The following is a 24,861-nucleotide window of genomic DNA, read 5'->3' as shown; positions in this document are numbered from 1 at the left end:
TAGACAAAACTGGCAGAGGAGAAAGAAAGAAGCCCAACTCTAACAGAGTACTTTGTCCATGTTTAGAACAAATTTGTTTAATCTTTCACGTATATGAAGGAAACAGTGCCTCCCAAGGTTTGCTCATGTAAAGCTGGAAGAATTACTGAAGGAGATTGATGAATTTCAGCTTGTTTGTTTTTCTTCCAGTGGCAAGAATGAATGAATCTTTAATTACACGGTGAACCATTAAAAGCAAAACCAATCTTTATATTTTAAACCAGTTGGGTGGAGATGCACAAAAATCCTCCAAATCCACCTGGCAGAGAATGTCTGCAGTCTCTCAACAGCTGCTGAATCCATCCAACCTCATTCATAGATACAGGGTGTCCACAAGTCAGGTGTTCACAATATTAATTGTGTGCTTAATAACCATGTAGATGGTAATAATAGAAAAGATGTGCAATTTTTTTTCTGGTCCTGACCCTGAATAGTATTGAGTGCTGCACAAAATAACTATTTTTAATTTGGCATGAAAGTGGATTTGAACTTTTTCTTTAACTTGGTGGTGGCTCATTGAGAGTTATATTTCACAAAATGTGCAAAAATTACTGGAATAATAATTTTATTAGTGATATATGAACAGTAGGTCTGGTATCATTGCTTTCCTCATTTCCCTGCAATGCTGTATCTAAATACCTGAAGCAGTTGAGGAGGGTACAAACCTCAAAGATAGACAGATGCTGCAAATCTGAAATAAAAATTAAAAAGCTGAAAAATCTCAGGAGTTGGGCCTTATCTGCGATGAAATATTTGTGACTGTTCAGAAGAAATCCTTGAAATCAGAGCTGCAAAGATTATACTTTCATTTCTCTAACAAAACATGCAGCCATATAAATATGGTAAATCAACCAAAATTTCCACAAATGTTTTGATAGATTGGCTGAAGATGTGCTGCTAAATTTGCTGTTGGTACAAAGATATGAAATCAGCTACAAAGGGATGTAGATTGGTCATATGAACAGGCAACGATAATGTAACATGAAATGTAGTGTGTAATATCAAAAGCAAAACCCTTCCCACCATTGAGGACATTGACAGGGAACTCCGTCATTGGAGAGCTTCAGCAATCATCAAGGATCCTCATCACCCAGCACATGCTCTGTGCTCGCTGCTACCATCAGGAAAGAGGTAGAGGTGCCACAAGGCTCACACCATCAGGTTCAAGAATAGCTGCTCCCCTTCCACCATCAGACTCCTCAACAACAAACTCAATCAGGGACTCATTTAAGGACTCTTAAATTTTTTTTTTTTTTTCTCTCTGTATTGCAGGGGTTTTTTTACATTTGTTTTACATGTTTATATTGAGTAGGTTTTTTTTTTGCACTACAAATAAGTGGTAATTCTGCCTCTTCTGCAGAAAAAGGAATCTCAGGATTGTATATGATGTCATGTATAAATTCTGACAATATCTCTGAACTTTGAAAATGTTTATTATCAATGTTATCAAATGAAAAATCTAAATGGTGAAAGAATGCAGGGATCGAGGTGTTTTTTAGTGCACAATTTGGAATAAAACTGGTCTGCAGGTACAGCAAATGGATAGGAAAGCCAAGATAATTTTATTGCTATGGGGAACCGAATATAGTGTAGGGAGGTTATGTCAAATATTTGTCAGATAATATCTTGAGTACTCTGCCCAGAATTTGTTATTTTATAAGCAGTTCAAGGAAGGCTAACTGGTCAAGACTTGAAAAACAAAGATCTGGACCCTATTAACAAGGCCAATACTTATTGTCCTTTGGAAGGTTTCGCTGAGTCACTACCATCAAATGCAGCTATTCTTCCGGCGGAAATTGGGAAGGCGGTTCCAGTTTTGAGACCTATTAATGATGAAGGACCAACAATATATTTCCAAATCAAGAATGTGTGGCCCTCGGAGGGAAATCTGCCGGTGTTCCCAATGTAATTGCTGCCCTTAGTGGTGAAAGTCACAGGTTTGGTGGGTGCTGCAGGGGTAGAGTAACCACAACATTGAGGAGAAATTTCTTTCACCAGAGGGTTGTGGATTTGTGGAACTCATTGCCACAAACAGCTGTGGAGGCCTTATCATTGGGGGACTTTGGGGAGATTGATAGCTATCTAATTAGTTAGGGTATCAAGGGATATGGGAAAAGGCCAGAAATTGGAACTAGATGTGAGAATGGTTCAGGTCACATGGAGTGGTGAAACGGACATGATGGGCTGAATGGCATACTTCTGTTCCTTTTTCTTGTAAGATCTTGTATGAACATTTTGTAGGTGGTACACACAGCAGCCACTGTACACTGATAGTGTTAATAATGAATTTTCAGGGTAGTTAAGGGGGTGAGGCGTGCGATTTTACTTCAATGGAAGGATGCTGTCCTGCCTACTCATGATCAGTGGTTGTGTGACATCACGTCCTGTTTGAATATGGAAAAGATTCATTATTCAATTAATAATTCAGATATAGGATTCCAGAAGTTATGAGGGTCATTTATGACTCACTATCTTTATAATTTTACTCCAATATAATTAAATTGTCTGACTTGTATCTTTTCCACTTTCCTTATATTAACTTTTTTTAACCGTTGTTTTTCTTTTAATACCAGTTAAATGTAGCATCTGGCAACGCGGTGAGGTATGGGGTTTGAGTTTTTCTCCTCTACTATTTTCTTCATTTCTTTTTTTTTGCATTATTAGATCTTTATTCTAAAAATGGTAATACTATTTAGAATATGAATGATGAATATGATTTACAATTTATGCATGTTAGTGTTATACGGAATGTCTTAGTTTGTGTAACTGTCCATTTCATCTGATTGAATTGTACCTTTTTTGTTTGTATAGATTTTTATTAAAATCAATAAAAATATTTTAAAAAGAAAGTTAAGGGGGTGAACAAAATGATCTGCTTTATTCTTGATGACATTGAAAAATGTTTGATGCTGCACTCATGCAGACAACTGTAGAGTATTTCTTCACATTTTTGATTTGCACCTTATCGAAGGTGGGAACTCCCTGAGCTTGCAGAAAAATGTATTTAGTCAGAGGGTCGCGAGTCTGTGGAACCTGTTGTCACAGGTGGCTGGGAAAGCAAGGTCATTTGGTGTATTTAAGACACAGACTGACTCTATTTGATCAGTCAAATCCATCAAAGGAGAAAGCCAGAAAATGGGGCTGGGGATGAGTGGGAGGATAGATCAGTTCATGATTGGAATGGCAGAGCAGACTTGATAGGCCAATGGGCCTACTTCTGCACCTATATTTTGTGATCCTGATATTCAAGGACTCCATGGTAGTGGTATTATTGAAGGTCAAGGATAGGTACTTTGACTTCTCTTGTTGGAGATGATCATTGCTTGGAACTTCTGTGCCACAAATGTAGTTCAGCCCATGCTGAATCAGGGTTTCGCTGCACGCCAGCACAGGCTGCTACATTTGCTGATGAGTTGCGAATGAATTAATCACTGCACAAAAATCAGCCAGCCTTCTTATTTTTTACCAAGAAACAGGAAAGCCTTGTGAAGATGATTGGGCCAAGGAGAGTGCCTTAAGGAACTCCTGAAGTGAGCCAAGGTGATTGACTTCTCGTTTCCATAGCCAACTTCTTTTGTGTGAGATGTAACTCCACCAACTTCAATGTTTTTCCTTTGCCTACTGACTTCAGTTTTACTGTGGCACCTTATTGCCATATTGGAGCAAACGCTGCCCTGAAGTAGAGAGCAGCTATTGTCACTTGCCCTCAGAATTCAGCTCCTATGCCCTTGTTTGACCTTGGGCTGTGATGAGGTTTGGAGCCGAGTATTCTTGGCAAAATATGAACCAAGGCATTGGGAAGGGTGGCTTAATAGCCTTGTCAATATCATCTCCCATCACTTATCCCTTTCCCATTAGGTTCAGATAGCTGGAGCATTTTTGCACTTAGATGGCTGATTCAGTTTCATGCCATTTTAAGATCACTAATAATGCACTCAGGGAAAATAAATTGGATAATGTTGCTTATTTTTTAAAAAGAATGGAAGGATTTATCATCAAGATTGAGTTGAATATCCTTGGAATAAAAGTTCACTTTCCATCAATTTATCATGGTGTACTTATTATCCTGCTTGTTTGAATTCTTTACAATAGTTATACTAAATTTTTGCTAAGTACGAAAACTCATTTGTGACACTATATAGTGCTTGGTTTCTTATGGTACCAAAAGGTTGATTTCAAACTGAAGTTTCATTTAACTTGGTCAATTCAAAGAAATACAATCTCAACAACATTCTCTTCCTTTCACCCACCCTCATTTTACATTGTGTCAGGGAGCATTGTGTTTGGAAACTCTCATTGGAAATGCATGCTAGATACCTTTGGACTTTTCTTATCCTGAACAACTTATTTTATTTTTCCTTACTTTTTCCAAATCAAATGTGTAGCCATGGGCACTTGTGTATACCCAAGTTATTGTTGGTAACCTGGAACAGTCCTTGTTCCCAGCCTAACCATTCCCCAACTCTCTCTGATACAGTGATGACCACAGAGGTTTCCTGATGCAAGGAAAAATCCAGTAACAAAGGGAGTGGGTGGAGAGAGTTGTGAAGGGAATGGTCCCTATGAAAAGCCGAAGAGGGGAGTTGGGAAGGGGGGGGGGAGAAGGTATGATGTCCAGAATTACAGAGAATAAGGAAGTCATTGTAGTGAAAAATTTGTTGAATGGTTCAGAAAGAAGGAAGATATTGGAAGTACTTGACAAGTTAGATAGCATCTATGGAGGGAGAATCTGAACTGGAATTTCAAGTTGAAGTCTTAAATAAGAATGCCAGAACTATGTACTGAACTCTCTTCTAGACTTTATTTTCACAAAGGTTTCCTGATTTTTATCTTCCCATCACACTTGTGATTAAGGTCGAAGTTCTACTTTCCTTTCTAATTACCTGCTGGATCTGAAAACTAACTTTGTTTGATATGAGGGCACCAGGATCCTGGTTTTCTATTGATCCATCAGAGCTGATAACTGCATATTTCTGCACATCAAGAGATTTGCAGCAACTATTAAGACCAAACTGCAACTCTATTGAATGTTCTCCAGACATGGAAAACTAGAAAGAAACAGGCACTGAACAAACCCATCTATCCAAATTTTGCCCAATTATTTAACTGTCCACATTTATTTTTGTTCTTTCTACATCATGCTTTTTCATCTTTCTTCATCAGCAAAATGATTTGTAAGATACACATTCTCTTCATTCAAGCTATTAATATTGTATAATTGGATGAGAGTCTGACATGGATCCCTGTGGCACTCCAACACACAGCTTACCAACCAGAAAATAATGCATTGGTCCTGCCTGCTTTCAATCAGTTAGTCAGCTAGCCATACAAATATATTTTTTGAATGTAGTTTTACATCTAGCTTTTTATAATCTGTAATTAGATTTTAGTCTTGATAACCTGGGTTTAGATTCATACAGCATGGAAACAGGCCATTTGGCCCACCATGTTCATATCGACCAGTGGGACCCATTGGCATCAATCCCATCTTTCAGGAGTCACATGATGGAGTAGTGGCCGGTAGGAGAATACCAACTCGCTGCAGAAAAGAAGGAAAAAAATGAAGAAAAAGCAAAGCCCCAGACACACAAATCACACAAATAAAAAATAAAAGTGTGAAGAAAATGGCACCTGAGAAAGAAAAGCCGAAAACAACAAGAAGAAAAGAATAAAGAAAGATGCCGGAAGAGAAAGGTGAAGGCCTTACCTGCACGAAAAAGCAGAGACCCACTGTGGAAGGAGAACCCCGCTCCCCAAGGTTCGTGGAGACCCCGCAGGGTCACAACCCACTAACTGCAGGACTGCAAAAATGGCTCACGGAGCCAAGCAGAGGTGCGCAACTGTGCACGACCAAGACAACGCCGATGGGAGGGGGGACCAGCTGTGGAGTGAAACTCCACAGCACGAACAGCTGACAGAGGCCCGACAGCAGGGCTCCCAGCTGGAAGATAAAGAAAAAAATGGGAATGGGAGGGGTGAGAATGAAAAAAGGAAATTAGAGGCACAACAGATAATCAACCCAGAAGAAGAGTATCAAAATCAAGACACCATGGAAAAAAAATACCCAACAAACTGAGACAAGCAGCTCAACAAGAAAATCAGAAGAGACACAGATACAAGGAAGAGAAATAGAAGACACAAACCAAAGAGCAGACACAGAAAAAGGAGAACACCAAGCTCTGCACAGAGGAATAGGAGGTAAAATGAATGGACAGTACATAGATTAAAAAAAATTTCAAGAACAAACAAAAGCATTAAAAGAATGGCTGACACGAGAATTTAGTGAAATGAAAAGAAAAATGAAAAGTACAGAAGAAAAAGTGAGTAGAATAGAGCTGGTCATAGCAGATGTAGGGAAAGGATTAGAAAATGTGGAAGAACATGTAATGGCTGTAGAAATGGAAGTGAATGACTTAAAAAGAAAATTGGAAGAAAGTGACAAAAAAGTTAAAGACACACAGGAGTTGTTAGCTCAGAAGATGGATATAATGGAAAACTATAGTAGGTGAAACAATATAAAGATAGTGGGCCTTAAGGAAGATGAAGAAGGCAAAGATATGAAAGAATTTATAAAAGAATGGATTCCAAAAGTCCTGGGAATTCCAGAAATGCAGGAAGGAATGGAAATAGAAAGGGCACACAGAACACTAGCCTCAAAACCACAGTCACAACAAAAACCAAGATCCGTTTTAGTAAAATTCCTGAGATACACGACAAGAGAAAATATATTGGAGAAGGCAATGAATAAAATGAGAGAAGACAAAAAAACCACTGGAATACAAAGGACAAAAAAAATATTTCTACCCAGACATAAGTTTTGAACTGAAGAAGAGGAAGGAGTTTAACACAGCAAAATCGATCCTATGGAAGAAAGGCTATAAATTTATGTTAAGATAAACAGCAGTGCTTAAAATAGTTATCCCGGGGCAGCAAAACAGACTGTTCTCGGATCCGGAGAAAGCACGAGAATTTGCAGAACGCCTGCAAAACAGAAAGAGAGATGAAGAGATGTAACAAGAACAAAGAACGACGACAAACTACATATAAAGAAGTAAAAATAATGTATAAGTAAGAACTAAAGGAGGGAAGAAAAGGGAAGTAAGGGAGAAGGGGGAAAAAAGAGGAGGGGTTAAAAAAATAAATAGTAAATAAATAAAACATAAAAAGAAAAAGAGAAGAAACGAGGGGGAGCTTTGTTGTAATGTGAAGATAAAAATCTTTTTTGGAGGGGGTTGGTGGGAGAGAATAACAGTCACTGCAAAATCAGGTGACACTTGCGGACGGGTTCGCAGTCCGAATGGAGAAGCGATTTGTGGTTGCCCGGCAAGGGAGAAGGGGCGACTCAGTGAGGGGGGTACGGCACTTGGGGTTAAGGGAATTTTAGACGTGGGAATGGTTGAAATATTTTATGTTTTAGAAGTGTTGTCATACAGTGCGTTCAAGAAAACTGAGAAATGGAACTGGGGAAAAGGGGAAAGGTGATGGTGAGGAAGCTGAAATGAGATGTAAACAAAGTATGAAATGGCCATGTTGAACTATATGACTATAAATATTAATGGAATAGATAACCAAATCAAAAGGAAGAGACTATTAAATTTACTGAAAAAAGAAAAAAATTGATATAGCATTCGTGCAGGAAATGCATCTATCTGAAGTGGAACACAAGAAATTAAGGAAAGACTGGGCAGGTCATGTAACGACAGCATCATATAACTCAAAAGCCAGAGGTGTAGCTATATTAATCAATAAAAATGTACCAATCAAAATAAAGGAGGAAATAATAGATCCAGCAGGGAGGTATGTGTCAGATATATTCAGAATTTTGGAATTTGCTCAATATATATGCACCTAATGAAGAGGATCAAAAGAAATATTTTTGAAGATTGTAGATACGCACGGGAATATATTGATAGCAGGGGACTTTAACCTTAATTTGGATTCAAAGATGGATAAAACTGGACAAAAAACTAGCAGAAAGAGCAAAGTAGCCAAATTTATGGTTAAATCAATGCAGGAAATGCAACTTCTGGATATATGGAGGAAACAACACCCAAAGGAGAAGGAATACTCATATTATTCGAGTAGACATAAAACATACTAATCCCATCTTCCAGCACTTGGTTCATAGGCTTCAATGCCAAAATGATTCAAGAAGTTGTCTCGACACCAAAATGCTTTCATTGCTCTTTCAGGCAGTGTATTTCAGATACTTTCCCCTCACTGCATGAAAAATGTCTCCCTCAGCTCTACTAAATCCCTTGCCCCTTATTCTAATCCATGTCCTCTAGTTTTATCTACCTGAGGTATGACATAACAAAAAAAATCCTGCAGTTTACCCTGCCAATACCCCTCAAATACTTCATGTATACTTCAATTGTGTCCTTTCTTAAGCAGAGAGATGAGACCTGACCTCTCCAAGCATTTTTCAGAGTTAAAGTTATGAGACCTCCTGCTAAGGTCTGACCAATTTTTGTTTTTACAAAGTTAGAGTCCAACTTCCCTGCTCAGTATCCAACTACTGTGCACCTTTTTAATCACATTATCTCTCGGCACTGCTACCTTCAAGGATTTGGGATTTGTACATCTACAGTAGATCCCGCTTCTGCAATATTTAATAGGACCCCACCTTTTATGGTGCATGTTTCAGCCTCATTGGTACTCACAAAATCCATCCCCTTGTTTTTATATAGATTAAACTCCAGCTACAAGTTCTGAGCCATTTCAACAACACATTGTTGCCTCCCCACTGCCCAAAACTACCCTCCACACTTCCAACAATTCCACCCATCTTTGTGTCATCTGCAAACTCACTGATCCCCTATATCCAAGTCAATCGAGCATCTCATAAACACCAAGGTTCCCAACAGTGATCCCTGTGAAACAGTGCTAGTTACAGGCAATCACAAGAACAATTCTCTACCATCACCCCTCCAATTTTGGATCCAATTTACCCTTGATCCATTTTCCTAGCTGATGTCCTTTTTGTTCCTAATCTCTACCCATATGGCCTTGTATGAGGAGCCTTGTTGGATATCCTCACTTAATACTGAAATATTATTTCCTTGAATTGCAATATCACATCCTCTTTTGCATTCCTCCTTCTTGCCTAAAAATTCTGTATCCCAAAATACTGTAACCAGTCCTGCCCTTCTTTCAATCATATTGTAGTCCTACTTGTTAATTGAGTTCATCTACCTGCTTTGTATTCACCTTGTGCAACTACATGCCTGCTCTTCCGACTGGACTTGCAATAACTTTTCCTCCGGGTGACTGTACTCTGGATCCCACACACCTGGCCAGTCAGTGTAAAGCTTGTCTCAACAGCACAAACAAAAACATACCTGAAAGAATGTAGGTCCCATCCAGTTCAGATCCAACATGTATTATTTGTCTAGGTCTTACCTTCTCCAGAAGCAGTCCCTATGGTGCAGGAACCTAAAGCGTATTTCCTTGCACCATCCCTTCATTTCCACCTCATCTTACAGTACTCACTGGCTAGAGGGTCCACTGAAAAAGAGTTTTTTTTTCTGAATTCGATATGCACAATTTTAATATGAACTCAACCTTGTTCAAATCCCTTTACTATTCTGACCTCTGCAGTCTATTGAAAATAAATTATGATGAAATGCATACATTATGCATAACTAAGACATTAGTTTTTATTGTTGCAGCTTCAACTAACATGCATTATATTCCTGTCATTTCTCACAAACTAACCATTACCATAAGTTGCACCTGAAAATTATATTTTTGCTCCTTCCTAGAAGGAAAATGAAGAAAAAGGTGAGATAATGCATTATTTCAAATAATTATCTCAGGTTAACTTTGCTTCCATTTGATTCACTCAAGATGAACCTTCAATTTTCTTTCTGATAATGATCATGAGTTTATTGTGATATACATTGTACAATAAGCATATGCACCAAAATTCTTTCTTGCTGTAGCCAAACGGGCAGTTTACAAGAAAACTACAAAATAAATACAACAGTACACTTAATTGAATTAAAGAGACAAAAAAATTGTGAAAGAGTACTTGATTAGCATAATCAATCAGGTTCATGAACCTGATAAACAGTGGTTCTTGACCTTTTTCTTTCCACTCACATTCCACTTTAATTATTCCCTATATCATCTGTGTTCTGTGATTAGTAAGGGATTGCTTAAGGTGGTTACGTGAGTGGAAAGAAAAAGTTTGAAAACTACTGTTTTAATCGTACCTAATTGACTCGTTATGTGCACGGCTTCATATCTCCAAAGGAAATGGACCAATGATAATTTTTCTCAAGCAAATTATTTCAGTAACAATTGGGTCAAGAGCAGTGATTTTCAACCTTCTCTTCCCACTCATACACCACATTAAGCAATCCCTTACTGATCACAGAGCACTGATGGCATCAGGACTACTTAAAGTGGAATGTGAGTGGAAAGAAAAAGATTGAGAACCACTCTGATATAAAGAAATTATCCTTGAACCTCAGGCTCGAAGACAGTAGTGAGAAGAGATTGTGACGGGTAATTTATGATGTTGGCTGCCTCCTTAAAATCTGTCTCATTTCGATGCATTCAATGCATAGAAGGTCAGAATTTTTGAGGGACCTATCTGTATGTTACCTTCTGCATTCCTGGGCATACAAATTTCCAACTATTCTGTGAAACAACCAGTCAGTACACATTCCATGGTGCACTTCAGACTTCTTATAAAAATGAATTGGTCTGCCTTCCTCATGGTTGAGTCAATATGCTGCCTCCAGGAGAAGTCTTCTGAAACATGTACTCCCAGAAACTTGAAGGTTCTAACCTTCTTCAACTGTGTCCCATCAATGCAGACATTGTGTGGCTTCATCTCCCTAAAAATAAGCTCCTTGGACTTGATGGCATTGAGAGCAAGAATTTTCTAGCACCACCCAAACAGATTCTTGATCTCCATTCACCATTTGGACCTTCACACTAAGTGACCATGAACACGTGCATCTCCCAATGAATCTTCCATTTCATCGAGTTCAATGAATACTTTGTCTTCCTCACCATGTGTAATGGAAGATTTAAAACATGTTTCTTACTTTTGCAGCCTTTGCTTCTGCAAGGCTGAGAACCTGCTTGTTTTTTAGAATCAGCAGACATAATCTAATTTACACCATGAGGCCCAGGATGCATATTTAGTAGACACACCTAAATCCCACCATGGGGCCCAGGATGCAGTTGAATCAGAAGACATTATCTAATTTACACTATGGGGCCCAGGGAAGCATATGAATCAGTAGACATTATCCAACTTCCACCATGAGGCCCAGAGATGCAGTTTTCTTTTGTTGGTCGCAGACTGTCAGGAGACCTTGAAGATAATTAAATCATTTGTTCAAAGAGATCAGATCTGAAATGAACAACTTTTGGGTAATATAAACCATGGTCCCACTGCTGAAGTTTGAGACTCTCCAAGAGGTGGCAACATCTCTCAGGAAGAAGAAGAACTTCAAGAGTCCAGCTAACGTCCCAGTTGAGGGAGGTGGAGAAGCTGCTACCGGCGCCCCGACAACCTACTACAAGTGTGCAGTCGTTGCCTCGCTTCGGCAGTTGGGACCAGTCCAGGCTTTGATAAGTATAATTGGGAAGGGCTTGCATATTGTAGTGTGAATTTAGCTTTAGATTTAGTAATAAAGACTTGTATAAACTGAACTGCTCTCGTTTTGTGTGTGTCTATTTTCTTTCGGTAGCTCAAACACTGTGACCAATCTAAAACAAACAAAATGAGAGGTTTACCCATGACACAGTCCAATAGTGCTACAGCTCACTGCCTGGGAGTTAATTTCTCTATTGACCCACATTATAATGGATGGAACTTTCAATGGTTGCTTTAAATGACATTAAATTAGTTTTAAAATATAAATGCATTTTAAAAAATTTAGACATACATTTTGGCTCATTAGCTGGAGGTGCCAATTACATCCAATTAACCAAAGCCCCAAGGGAAAACCCACACAGACACAGGGAGAACGTACAAACTCCTTACAGACAGCACTGAATTCGATATCCGGTCCTGATTGCTGGCAGAGCAATAGTGTTGCGCTAACTGTGCCGCCCACTCAGTTGATCCCTATTTTCTATTCTGTTTGCATTTTTAACAAATTGGAAGTGGGAGATAAAATGTTATGACTATGAAAATGAATACATAAATGTATATCTTTTATAATAAAGAATGCAGTATGAATCAGTAAATTCATTTTCAGGAATGCAGTATGCCCTTCCTGCCAATACATTGTATTTACAAATAAAAGCTTCATTCGGCAGGACTGCACTTCTGAAACACCTCTTGCAGAGACTAGATGGATTATTTAATTCTTGTGCATTCTGGCTAATATAATTTTCATACTTCATTTAACAAAGAGAGTTATGCAGTTAGCAGGGGTATTCGTTGAACAGATGTGGACTGAGTTAGCCAACTGTGGTCTCGATGGTACAAAATCAGTGGGTGATTGTTAAATTATTACAGTTGAGTGGCCAGGAAATAGAGCTGAAGTACCTCCTGTGGTGCTTGCATTATTATGCATGTACTCTTATATGCACCATGGGTAGCATTTTGCTTTTTTTTGAGATGTGGAATTATAATCCTGAATCAATTCAACAGAAGGTCCTCAAATTCAATGGATGTCTGGATCCTGCTTGACTTTGTCAGTGGTGCAAATTTCCAAAATGCACTACAAAAATTGGTTAGCTGCTCTGATATTCTTTATTTTGCCAGTTTGAAAGTAAGCGTTCTGAAGCTCGTGTACCAATGAATCCAGGTTGGGAAATGAGGATTTTAAATGTATTGATGAAGGGAGGGCAGTAGATGTGGTGTTTATGGATTTTAGTGAGGCATTTGTCAAGGTCCTGCATGAGAGACCTGTTCAGAAAGTCATGAGGCAGGGGATCCATTGTACGTTGGATGTGCGGATTCAAAATTTGCTTGCCTTTCGAAAGCAGAGAGTAGTAGTGGCAAGATTGCCCCTGGAATCTTTGCTGATGGAAAGTATTCTGCCTGGAGGTCAGTGATCTGTTCTGGGACACCTGCTCTTTGTGATTTTTATAAATGACCTAGACAAAGAAGCGGAAGGATGGGTCAGTAAGTTGGCAGATAATATAAAGGTTGAAGGAGGTTGATAGGATGGTTAAGAAAGCCGATACAATGCTGGGGTTCATTAGTCTGGAGTTTGAATTCAAGTCGATAAGTCATGTTGCAACTCTACAAAATATGGAATATTTGGAATATTCTGGTCACCTCATTATAGAAAGGCTGTGGAAAGGATGCAGAGGAGACTTAGCAGGATGTTGCCTAAATTAGAAAACAAGCCTTATGAGGCAAGGTTAGTCACGCACATGGATGAAAGAAAAATAGAGTTATGAGATAGAAAGAGCCGTGGTTTTTTTTGGCAAGAATATATAGGACAGCACAATATCGAGGGCTGAAGGACCTGTACTATGCTGTCATGTTCTATGTATGAACTTAAATTGCAGCATATTTTTAAAAAAATCACATTGCAAGATGAGCTTCACTCTGCTGGGTTTTTTTTAGTCACGTGAAGTCACAACATCTACGCATGAATCCAGAAGAGAGTAGATAAAAACTTAGTGCTGATTTATTTACTTTTTACCTCCACACAATTTCTGCAAAAGCTAATTTTATTCCTTCTCTCTCATTTTTGGTGTAGTGATTTGTGAATACTACAAGGATGAATTTCCATTACCCAAATGGCCGTAATGCTAAGGTTGACTTCAGCTAGTCTTCCTTTTTGTAATAAAAACATGTGCATAATCTACTCAAAATAGGTACTTGAAATGCAGAAACATGCAGTTACAATGAACAATTAGGAAGATGCCTTTCATTGAGAGGGGACAGCTGCAACCGTAAACAGCCTAGGTAAAGATTTTTGTTTCTGAGAAAGATTTTATTTTTCTTGAATGTTGATTCAAAAAGTTAATTCCTAGGATAAGAGGGTTGAGCTCAGTTGATTTAAGGTGTTTTTTTTTTAAATGAGCTGGCTGGAGAATCTAGAATTAGTGGGCACTCTCAATAAAAGGACCAAGATTCAAAATTCCTTTCTTGTCATATAATAAAAACAGTGCAATATCACACAGAATTTGCTTGACAGATGAATTCATCATCGGCAGAAATTGCCTGAAGCATCTCTTACAGTCAGTGAAAGAGAAACAAAAGAGTCACTGAGTGTTCGTGAATTCACCTCCAGCTCTCCCGCAGCCTCCAGCAGCCACACAGTCCAGTCTAAATTATCAGCAGCCCAAGCTCCAGGTCCAAATTTCAACTCAATCAGGAAACCTCCACTGACCTCGGCACCATCTCACATCCTGGTTTCAATATCTGGTACCCTTTCAGCCAGTCTCCAGCAGCCTGCCGCCTGTGTGGATTTCTCACCTCAAGACACCAATAACCCGCTGCCTGTGTGCTCTTCGGCCGTAGAACTCCTCACTGGTCCACTGCTGTGATCACTGTCCTTTGGGTTGATTCTTCTGCTTCCCCTCAAATGGGGGTATTGGCTTCATCTTCTGGTGCCCTGTATCTTCTGCTTCCCCAGAGTCGGCAACCCCTCGTGGCTGCTGCCAATCACAGGCTTGGATGTAGATCTCGCAGTCACTGAATTTTTAAATAACCATCATCACATCCACTTACAGGCCGTTTGAAACTTGTACAGAGCTCATGGCAGTCGGACTGGGTGGTTGGACCCCATGGTAGTGTTGTGACTCCGCTCCCTGCTCTCCATTGGTCCACACCAGGGGCAATCTTGCCATTACCAGCAACTCAGGCAGGACCACCATTTTCAAGTATCTATTGGATCAAGGATGAACTATCTATTCTTTTTTAAAAAGAGCAGAATTTACTTCACTTGGTGATTGTGATTCTGAAGCAACAGGGCATCAGAGAATTGTGATTGGTTATTAATATCTGAGGACTTGGAATTATAACATTATTGTATATCACTGAGACTTAAACACTTATTTGTGAACAACAGTTACCGTATATTTTGGCGTTCAAGTCGACCCCCATATTCAGCCAATTTTTAAGGGTTTTATGATATATCTGACATACAAGTCAACCCACATTTTTCAAGCTGTCCAGACCTCCCAGGAACAACCCAAAATTTTTTAAAACATCCCAACTGCAATTCACAAAGCTGTAAGTAAGTTAAAAAAAAACCCTGCCTACCAGATAGCAAGGTCAATAGCCCACGGAGCTGGAGCACCAACATCGTGCTCCCAGCAGGAGCAGGAACCTTGGCCTACCAGGTAGGAGTGCGACAGCGACCTTGGGGTCCCAGGTAGAAGTTATGGCAGCATCCAGCAGTGGGGAGGTGTCTGGGAGCAGTGGCGCCGGCGGTGGGGAGGTGCTTCCAGCATCGATTTATACACTGAATTAATATCAATCTTTTTTTTTCCAGTGAATTTGAAAGTATATTTGGCATATAAGTCGAACACCCCTCCTCCCTTTGGAGATTTTTTTTGAAGGTTTAACGACATATGCTGAAATGTACGGTAGTTTTTGTTCATGCAAATTTAACAGAAGCTAACATTAAGGTGGCAATGTACAAGACAGATCAATGCATAATTAACTTTGTAGTTTGGGTAGATGGCATGTCTTTCACTTGGAGTTGATTGATTTCCTTTGATGGGGCAGGGTTAGATTTAGGTTCTCGCCAACACTGTATTTACAATGAAATTGAGAAAGCACTGCAAATGAACTGCTATGGTCAGTAATTTCATTATCAAAAAGGAAAATTGGATGTCCTACATGACTTTGGCAGGGGATGCCAATTTTCCTGTCCATCCAACAAAGGCTGAGATCATGGTGTGGAAACTGCAGCACGCTAAATGGAGTGGCAGCTGACATAATCAAGCAGTACCCAATAAACTATGGTAACTGAAACAGTGGCAGAGAGGGTGAAGCAGAAAATTGCAGGAATGGGTGACGAACTAAACCACCTTCCATACTGCCAGTGTCCACTATGCAAGACAAAGTTTCACTGTTTCTCAGTAAATGTGACAATAAACAATTCAATTTTATTAACTTAATAAATGAGAAAATAGGATTAGTATTAGATTTTAGTCACCCTTGAGGTTCATACAAAAAGTTGATGCATTCAGCAACATTCCTGTTGATGAGTGCAGGGCTGTTCCTGCCTTCTCCACAGTTTTTCAGCTGAAAACCTGCTTGCTTTGTGCTTGTGCTTTGATCAAGAAAGATTACACTTGAGAAGGTGTGTCCACAGTTCTCTGATAGCATGGATAGAAAGTGGGTGACAACTGGCTAAACCTGGGTCTAATATTAGATTACTGTTGATCCAACGGTTAATTTTAGAGTCAAGGGTCTATGGAAGCAAAAGAATGCCAGTTAGGGAGGAATATGCACCTTCCAGCTGAAGTGTAGGACTGTGGCAAAAAAAAGTCAATTCTGAAAAGGTGTGTAGAATTCTCCATCCAGACTAATGTATTTACGTTATTGATCTGATCCTGGTTATAACCCTCCAGAAAACAGGCTCAGCTTTAAATGATAAGATGTTTCCCCTCCAGTGCTTCTCGTTTCAATCTGGAAAGCAGATCATTCCATCTGGCACCTCCCCACAGGGAATAATGATGCAGGAAGCTGGACAATTATTTCAAACCAATTAGAACTAGAAATTCTTTCATGGAAATTAGTTAAAAGTTCACTTCAGGTATGAGTAAATTAATGTTAAATAATTCATCAAATCACAGAAATTATTCAAAAGTACAAACTGCACTAAGCTTCAATTATCTATTTGTGACTTGCCATCTTGCCTACAAGTTTGCAGGAATTAGACATCAGAACAGTATAAGAAAACATAAGGTTATTACATGAGAGGTTCATCAGCACTGTTCATGAACTCTTGCAGGTGCCAAAATTCTCAGATCTCCACGTTTCTCCCACAAATCACAGCAATGCTCCAATCTTTGCTGCGCACAATGCTCATGGCATTCAATTAAATATTTTATCTTTAGGTATCAATAGGAAAAATCAAATAGAATAATTAGCTTTATCATTCTCTTCCTCTCACCCTGGGTCACTTTAATGAATTATTGCCATGTGACAATATGACTTCAAACACATTTCTTTCACTTCACCCCACCACTGGCATCTATGCTTCCAGTATTCCTTCCTCGAATCTCTTCACTTATCTTAAGAAATGCCATTTAGATCAAGTATGTTGTAATCAGTCACCATGTCTCTTTGAATGTCAATTCTTTGATTATGTACCTATCAACTTTTACAATATTAAACTCCTTACATGGTTGCATACAGTAGTCATTGTTCTTCACAATCTGCAGCTTCATTGGTCAAAGGCAAAGGAGTGAAGAAACACAATTAAAATTCCATTGCTCTTATTGTTAATGACTCCAAACTGATAGGAAAAACATGTTGTGCTGACCCATTTATTCCTTCCTATAAATATAAAAAAATGAAACCCTCTCTACCCCGTAACTCTCCATTTTTCTTTCATCCATGTGTCTAAGAGCCTCTTAAATGCCCCCAATGTTTCAGCCTCCATCACCAATTCCAGGCACCCACAACCATCTATGTAAAAAAAAACTTACCCCTGATGTCTCGTCCAATCTTCCCTCCCCTAATTTTGTACACATATCCTCTAGTGCAGGGGTGGCCAAACTTGCTTAATGTAAGAGCCACAAACAATAAAGCTCAGATGCTTCAGAGCCGCAGGACAAGAACAAAATTCACACGGACGTTTTTATTGTTACAAACACATTTTGTAACAAAAAATTTATATAAATTTTAAGAAATGCATATTAAATGCAATAATATTTATTCATGCATGCAGTTTTTAAACTGTTAATTTGTATTAGTTTCAGTAATCAGAAATATACAAATATGTAAAAAAAAGTAAGCCAAAAAATGAGAGATATTTTAATCAGATTTCCACATTACAAAATTAGTCTGATTATAATCTGATTCATGATGATGAAAATACAATGCTACAAATATCAGGCGATTAAAGACGCGAGTCAGGCGGGGGAGAGACCAGCAGCGCGAGTCAGATGGGTGAGGGGGAAAGACCGGCAGCGAGCCGCATATTAAAGGTCAAAGAGCTGCATGTGGCTCACGAGCCACGGTTTGGCCACCCCAGCTCTAGTGCTTGCTGCCCTGCCCTGGGAAACAGGTGTTGGCTGCCCACCCTATCTATGCCTCTCATTATCTTGTCAAGTCTCCTCTCATCTTTTTACAGTCCAAAGAGAAAAGTCCCAGCTCTGCTAACCTTGCCTTTTAAGACTTGTTTTCCAATCCAACCAATATCCTGGTAAATCTGTGCACCCATCATAGCGTCCACATCCTTCCTATAATGAGGAGACCAGAACTCAATATAATACTCTAAGTGTGGTCTCACAAGAGATTTGCAGAGTTGCAAATGCCAATCTACTCCTGAACTCAATTTCTCAATTAATGAAGCCCAGCATCCCATAGGCCTTCTTAACTATCCTAACAACCAGTGTGGCGACCTTGAGGGATATATGGATTTAAACCCCCAAGATCTCTCTGTTCATCTACACTCTTAAGTAACCAAACATTAACCCTGTACTCAGCCTTCTGATTTGTCCTTCCAAAATGCATCACCTCACATTTATCCAGATTGAACTCCGTGTGCCACTTTTCTGCTCAACTCTGCATCCTGTCTATATCCTCTTGTAACCTTTTTTCACCCTTCAACTCCTTACAACTCCTCCAACCTTCGTGTCGTCCACAAACTTACTGACCCATCCTTACACCTCTTCATCCAAGTCATTTATAAAAATCACAAAGAGCAGAGGTTCCAGATCCTTGTGGCATTCCACTAGTAACAAATCTCCAGGCAGAATACTTTCCTTCCACTACTACTCTCTGCTTTCTTCCAACAAGTCAATATTTTTTATCTTTACGGCCAACGTTCCACTGATCCCATGCCTCATGACTTCTGGATGTGTCTCTTGTGGTAGACCTTATCAAATGCTTGCTCAAATCCACATAACTACATCTACCACCCTACCCTCATCGATTTCTTTTGTTACCTCCTCAAAAAAACTCAATTAGACTCGTGAGGCACAACCTTCCCTTCACAAAGCTATGCTGGCTATCCTTAAGTAGACTGTACTTCTCAAAATGCTCATAGATCCTATCCTTAAGAATCCTCTCCAATAGTTTAAATACCACTGACGTAAGTCTTTAATTCCCAGGATTAAACAAGGGGACTACATTTGCCATTCTGCAAACCTCCAGCACCTCCACTGCAGCCAAAGAGGATTCAAAGATCACAGCTATTGCCCCAGTTATCTCTTCTCTCACTTCCCACAGCAGCCTGGGATATATTGCATCCAGCCGCGGGGACTTATCAATCTTGATATTTTTAAGAAGATCCAACACTTCCTGTTCCATAATCTCAAGTGTCCAGTACACAGGCCTGTTAAAGTTTGACCTCACTGTGATCAAGGTAGTGCCTTGAGGTTCTCCTTAATTTTACATACCAAAGCCTTCTTATACCTTCTTAGAGTTCTCCTAAGACCCTTCTTAAACTCCTTCCTGGCTCCCATATACTTATCATGAGCCCTTCCTATTTCCTGTATCTAATTTATGCTTCCTTCTTCCTCTTGACTAATTGACTGACCTGTTTCATCATCATGGTTTCATGTTTCTACCATCTTTTCCTTGTCCCAGGGGGACAAATCTATCCTGAACCCAGCACAAGTGGTCCCTAAACTTCCTCCACGTTACTTCTGTGTTTTCACCCTTCAACATCTGTTTCCAATTTACTCTCGCTAGTTCCTTCCTCATCCCTTCATAATTAGCCCTTCCCCATTTTGACTATTTTTATCCTTTTCCATAGCTAAATTGAAGCTAAGGGAGTTGTGGTCACTCTCACCAAAATGCTTCCCCATTTGGGAGGTCCACCACCTGACCAGATTCATTCACCAGTGCATAGTTCTTGATCTCTGTATCCCTGGGTCAAACCACACCAGGAACACTGTGCACAGTTGCTGGTCTCTGTTGCCCTGTGTCAGATCATGAAGGATGTAATCAAAATTTTCAGAATTTAAAAGGTATAGATACACTGCCAAGGCACATTATTGAGCCAGGAGAAGATTTAAAAATTACAACTTTAGGTTAATTTCCATACTTTACTGCCAGTAACATTTTTCAAATGAAATTTGTATTTTCCCTTCATGTCAAACAGTATTACTTCCCAGTAGAAAAATATTTTGCACTTTTTTTCCAAAATTTCAAGAGTCATTTTACCTGGCCTCAGCAGCAAGTAGCTCATCATAGTGAGAAGATCGTTGGTCGTCATCTTGTCGATAACGGATTACTGTGGCAAGGCCTTTGCTCACCAGGGCTTCTGCAATGTTACTGAAAAAGTGCACAAAGTTACTCACAAGCCAAACATTTATCAGGGACAAACATTTGAAGTACAAGATAGATAATATGAATGTGGTCCTTATTATTCCTGGGTTAATTTAACATGGACTCCACAAATTCAATTGTTTTCCAATTTTTCATGTTGCTATAACTAAGGTCTTATCTATTTTTCTCAAAGGAAATTTTCTCAACTTTGAGTTGTGGGTTCAGCCTGCATTCCTGCAGTGTAGCAATATCCAAGCTGTTCTTCCATACCAGTCCAAGATGGCTCCTTTCAAATGGCAATCAAAATAAGAAACAATACATGCAGAATTTAGAGCAAGTTCAATATAAGTGTGCAATAGTATGGATTCTATCACCGATATATATATATATATATATATATATATGTGTGTGTGTGTGTGTGTATTGTAGTATAGGATGTTTGTGATCGGCTGAGAGCGTAACCACGCCTTCTGGCAGGTCTTAAAGGGTTTCACTTAGCCAGACTCAGATCATTCTGGACTGGTCAACCTACATGTGACATGCTCCAGTCTTTTTTAGTAAATGCCTTGGTTCGGATCAACAAGTCTTTGATTCTTTCGACGTGCACTACAATTTTATTAACAAAAAACCTTTCTCGGGATGGAGCATACTCTGCGACCGGAACACCTCAACATTGACCCCGCAGTCAGCTATTGCCCCGAATGACTTCAAGCACTGGGTGAGGTTTTGAGACTTACCTACAGCTCTCTGACCCTGCTGTGGAGGAGGATGGCAATCGACTGCTAGTATTGATGTCTATGGTGTCCCCGGTGGTCTATGAGAGCATCTAGAACACAGCCACCTACACAGCAGCCATGAAGGTTCTGAAAGGACTCTACGAGCGACCTGTGAACAGGGTCTACGCCCAGTACAAGCTAGCAACCAGGAGGCAACTGCCCAGTGAATCCTGTAGAGCTTACCCCCAAGCACTAAGGTTACTGGGCAGAGCCTGTGCCTGCACAGACAGAACTGCAGCTGAGATCACCAACGATCTTATTCAGGATGCTTATGAGACTGGGGTCTCGCCTGCTAGAGCTCGGGGGAGAAAACCTAGAGGACAAGACCCAGATCGCAGAGACGATGGAGCCTGCGGTCTAAAGTATGGACGCTTACTCTTAGGGCTGGACCCCATGCTATGAAGTGAGTAGGATGCCTGCTCTTAACCCTACTAACCCACAGCCTTCCGATGGCCTGTCTACTGTCGCCACCCTGCCTGATGCGACCCGAAGTGCTACTTCTGTGGGAGAGACAAGCACAGCAGGTCCCAGTGTCCTGGAAGGAAAGCCAGGTGCCAGAAGTGCCTTAAAAACAGCCACTTTGCTGTAGTCTCACTCCAAAATGGCCGCCGCCAAACAAAGTCCTCGTGTGAGGCCCAATCACCATCTCCTCATTCAAACTTCTCTTCATCAGAGCTCTCGTCCAATGAGAGCGAAGGCTCGATCGCGCGGCAGCGCCTGACGTCACGGAGCAGACGCCATGCACAGAAGGGACACTCCACCCTCGCCGCGATGACGTTGGCCTGCTTGGACCGCCCACATGATGCAATGGCCGCCAAGGCCCTGACCCCAATAACGACCACCCCACCCCCGACTCAAACTTCGGCTTCCCCAACTCCAGCTCTGACCTCAGTGATGGTCACCTCAGCTCCTACTCCGGTGATGACCGCCCCAGCTCCGACCCCGGCCCTGACTTCAGCGACTGCTGCCACTGCCGACCAGGTACCTGCCGCCACCATCGACCCGGTACCCACCGCCGCTACCCAACCAACCATCCCACCACCAACTGCAAGCAGAGGCTCCCAGCACTTACCATTGGGAGACCGACGGCCCCAGCCTGCTGCAAGCCATTCGCCACCGAGAGCTCCAGCCTGACTGCTCCAGGGACATCACCACGTAGTGCACTTCAGGCCCAACGCTGCGTAATGTCATCAAGCAAGACTCCACAGTCCCCAGTACAGGTCGCTGCATCAGTGACCCTGGACCAGGACTGCCCCCATCCCCTCACAAAAGCGATGGAACTGATTAAAATGTATGGACACTGTACTAATTCCTTATTTGACTCTAGGACAACTGAGAGTTTTATCCGTCCAGACCTGGCCCAACGTTACGGACTGGTCATTCTCCCCACTGACCAAAAGATTTCATTTGCAACCAGATCACACTCGACTGGGATAAAGGGGTATTGCATAGTGACCCTGAAAGTCCAGGCCATCACATTTACTGATTTTAAACTGTTAGTCCTCCCTCATCTGTGCGCACCCATTGTTCCGAACTGTTTCCCTGCACTATGTGGGGGGCCCCACTCTCCACTCTCCACTCTCTGTCTGCAACCACTCTACCCTGGAGGCCTCCTGTCAGCGACAGTCCACACCACCAGCCCCCCATGCCCCGACACTCCACTTGTAGCCTCTCCACCCTCCGGGTCGCTCCTCCAGCACTCTTTGCAAACCTCACCCCTGGCTGGAAACCAGTTGCCACCAAAAGCCGGCAGTATAGTTACGAAGACAGGAAATTCATCACAAGCGAGGTGCGCAGACTGCTAGACTAGGGCATTATCGAACCCAGCTCAAGTCCCTGAAGGCTCAGGTGGTGGTTGTTAAAAATGGGGAGAAGCTGCAGATGGTGGTTGACTACAGCCAGACAACCCCTTCACGCTTCTGGGATCCATACCCCCTCCTACGGATCATAGATGTGGTGAATCAGATCACCCAACAGTGTGTGTTCTCCACCACTGACCTACGTTCGGCCTATCACCAGCTCTCAATCCGCCAAGAAACTGACCTTTCACGGCCTTCGAAGCTAACGGGCGGCTGTACCAATTCCTCGGGGTACCCTTTGGGGTCACGAATGGCATCACGGTTTCCAGCGGAAAATGGACTGGATGGTAGACCAGAATGGGCTAACAGCTACTTTCCCGTATCTGGACAACGTCACCATCTGCAGCCATGACACGGAGGATCATGATGCCAACCTTGAGCACTTTTTTCAGAGAGCAATTCAGCTGAACTTAACCTACAATTCCGACAAGTGTGTCTTCCAGACCACTCGGCTTGCAATTCTAGGTTGCGTGGTGGAGAACGGGGTAGTAATGCCAGACCCTGACCGCATGCGTCCTCTCATGGACCTGCCACCGCCCACACACCCAAAAGGCACTCAGACTCTGCCTGTCTTCTTTTCGTACTACGCCCAATGGGTTCCACACTACGCCGACAAGGCACGGCCACTTATCAAGACCACCTTCCTCCCCGTCAACCGAAGCCAGAGCGGCCTTTGACTGCATCAAATCGGACGTCTCCGCTGCAATGCTGCACGCCATTGATGAGTCCATACCGTTCCAAGTAGAGAGTAATGCATCCAATTTTGCACTGGCGGCCACTTTGAACCAGGTTGGCTGGTAGCCTTCTTCTCCAGGACCCTCCAGGGCCCAGAGAGCCAACACTCCTCTGTCGAGAAGGAGGCCCAGGCCATAGTCCAAGCGGTACATCGTTGGAGGCACTACCTCACTGAGGCACTTTACACTACTGACCAACCAACGCACGGGCTCGTTCATGTTTAGCAGCACCCAGCGAGGTAAGATCAAGAACGACAAGATCACTAGGTGGAGAAGCGAACTCTCCACCTTCAGTTATGTCATACTGTACAGGCCTGGTAAGCTCAATGACCCACCAGACGCGCTCTCCAGGGGGACTTGCGCCAACATATAACTGGACAGGCTGCAGAGACTCCATGAAGAGCGCTGTCATCTGAGGGTCACTAGGTTCGCGCACTTCGTTAAGGCCCGCAACCTGCCCTACATGGTCGAGGAGATTCACTCCATGACCCGAGCCCACTCGGTGTGCGCTGAGTGCAAGCCCCACTTCTTCCTCCCGGAGAACACCCATGTCATCAAAGCCACCCGGCCATTTGAACATCTAAGCGTGGACTTCAAGGGGCCCCTACTGTCGACCAACCGTAACACCTACATTCTTATGGTGATTGACAAGTACTCTCGCTTCCCGTTTGCTGTGCCCTGCTCGGACATGACCACCTCCTCAGTCATAGAGGTCTTGCACAGCATTTTCGCCATCTTCGGGTACCCCAGTTACATTCACAGTGACTGGGGGTCCTCGTTTATGAGCGCTGAGCTGCGGCAGTACCTCCTGTACTGTGGTATTGCTTCAAGCAGGACCACCAGCTATGATCCACACAGTAATGGGCAGGTTGAAAGAGAGAATGCCACCGTCTGGAAAGCGGTCACACTTTCCCTCCGGTCCAAAGGCCTCCCCACCACTCGCTGGCAGGACATACTCACTAGCACCCTACATTCCATCCGCTCCCTCCTATGCACCTCGACGAATGCCACTCCCCGTGAAAGGATGTTCTTTTTCCAGAGGAAATCTGAATCGGGAACAACCA

General features: G+C 41.7%; 1 protein-coding gene across 1 annotated transcript in view; it reads right to left on the bottom strand.

Moving 5' to 3' along the window:
• Positions 1 to 24,861, bottom strand: part of snd1 (staphylococcal nuclease and tudor domain containing 1) — a 767,382-nt gene that overhangs the window by 541,073 nt on the left and 201,448 nt on the right. Inside the window, exon 13 of the mRNA XM_069908835.1 lies at positions 20,324 to 20,434. Within this exon, the coding sequence (XP_069764936.1) occupies positions 20,324 to 20,434 (111 nt within the window). The remainder of the gene's footprint in view (positions 1 to 20,323; positions 20,435 to 24,861) is intronic.

The sequence above is a fragment of the Narcine bancroftii genome, chromosome 13, assembly GCF_036971445.1.
Source record: "Narcine bancroftii isolate sNarBan1 chromosome 13, sNarBan1.hap1, whole genome shotgun sequence".
In the NCBI taxonomy this organism is placed as follows: Eukaryota; Metazoa; Chordata; class Chondrichthyes; order Torpediniformes; family Narcinidae; genus Narcine; species Narcine bancroftii.
This window is presented reverse-complemented; position numbering and strand designations above follow the sequence as displayed.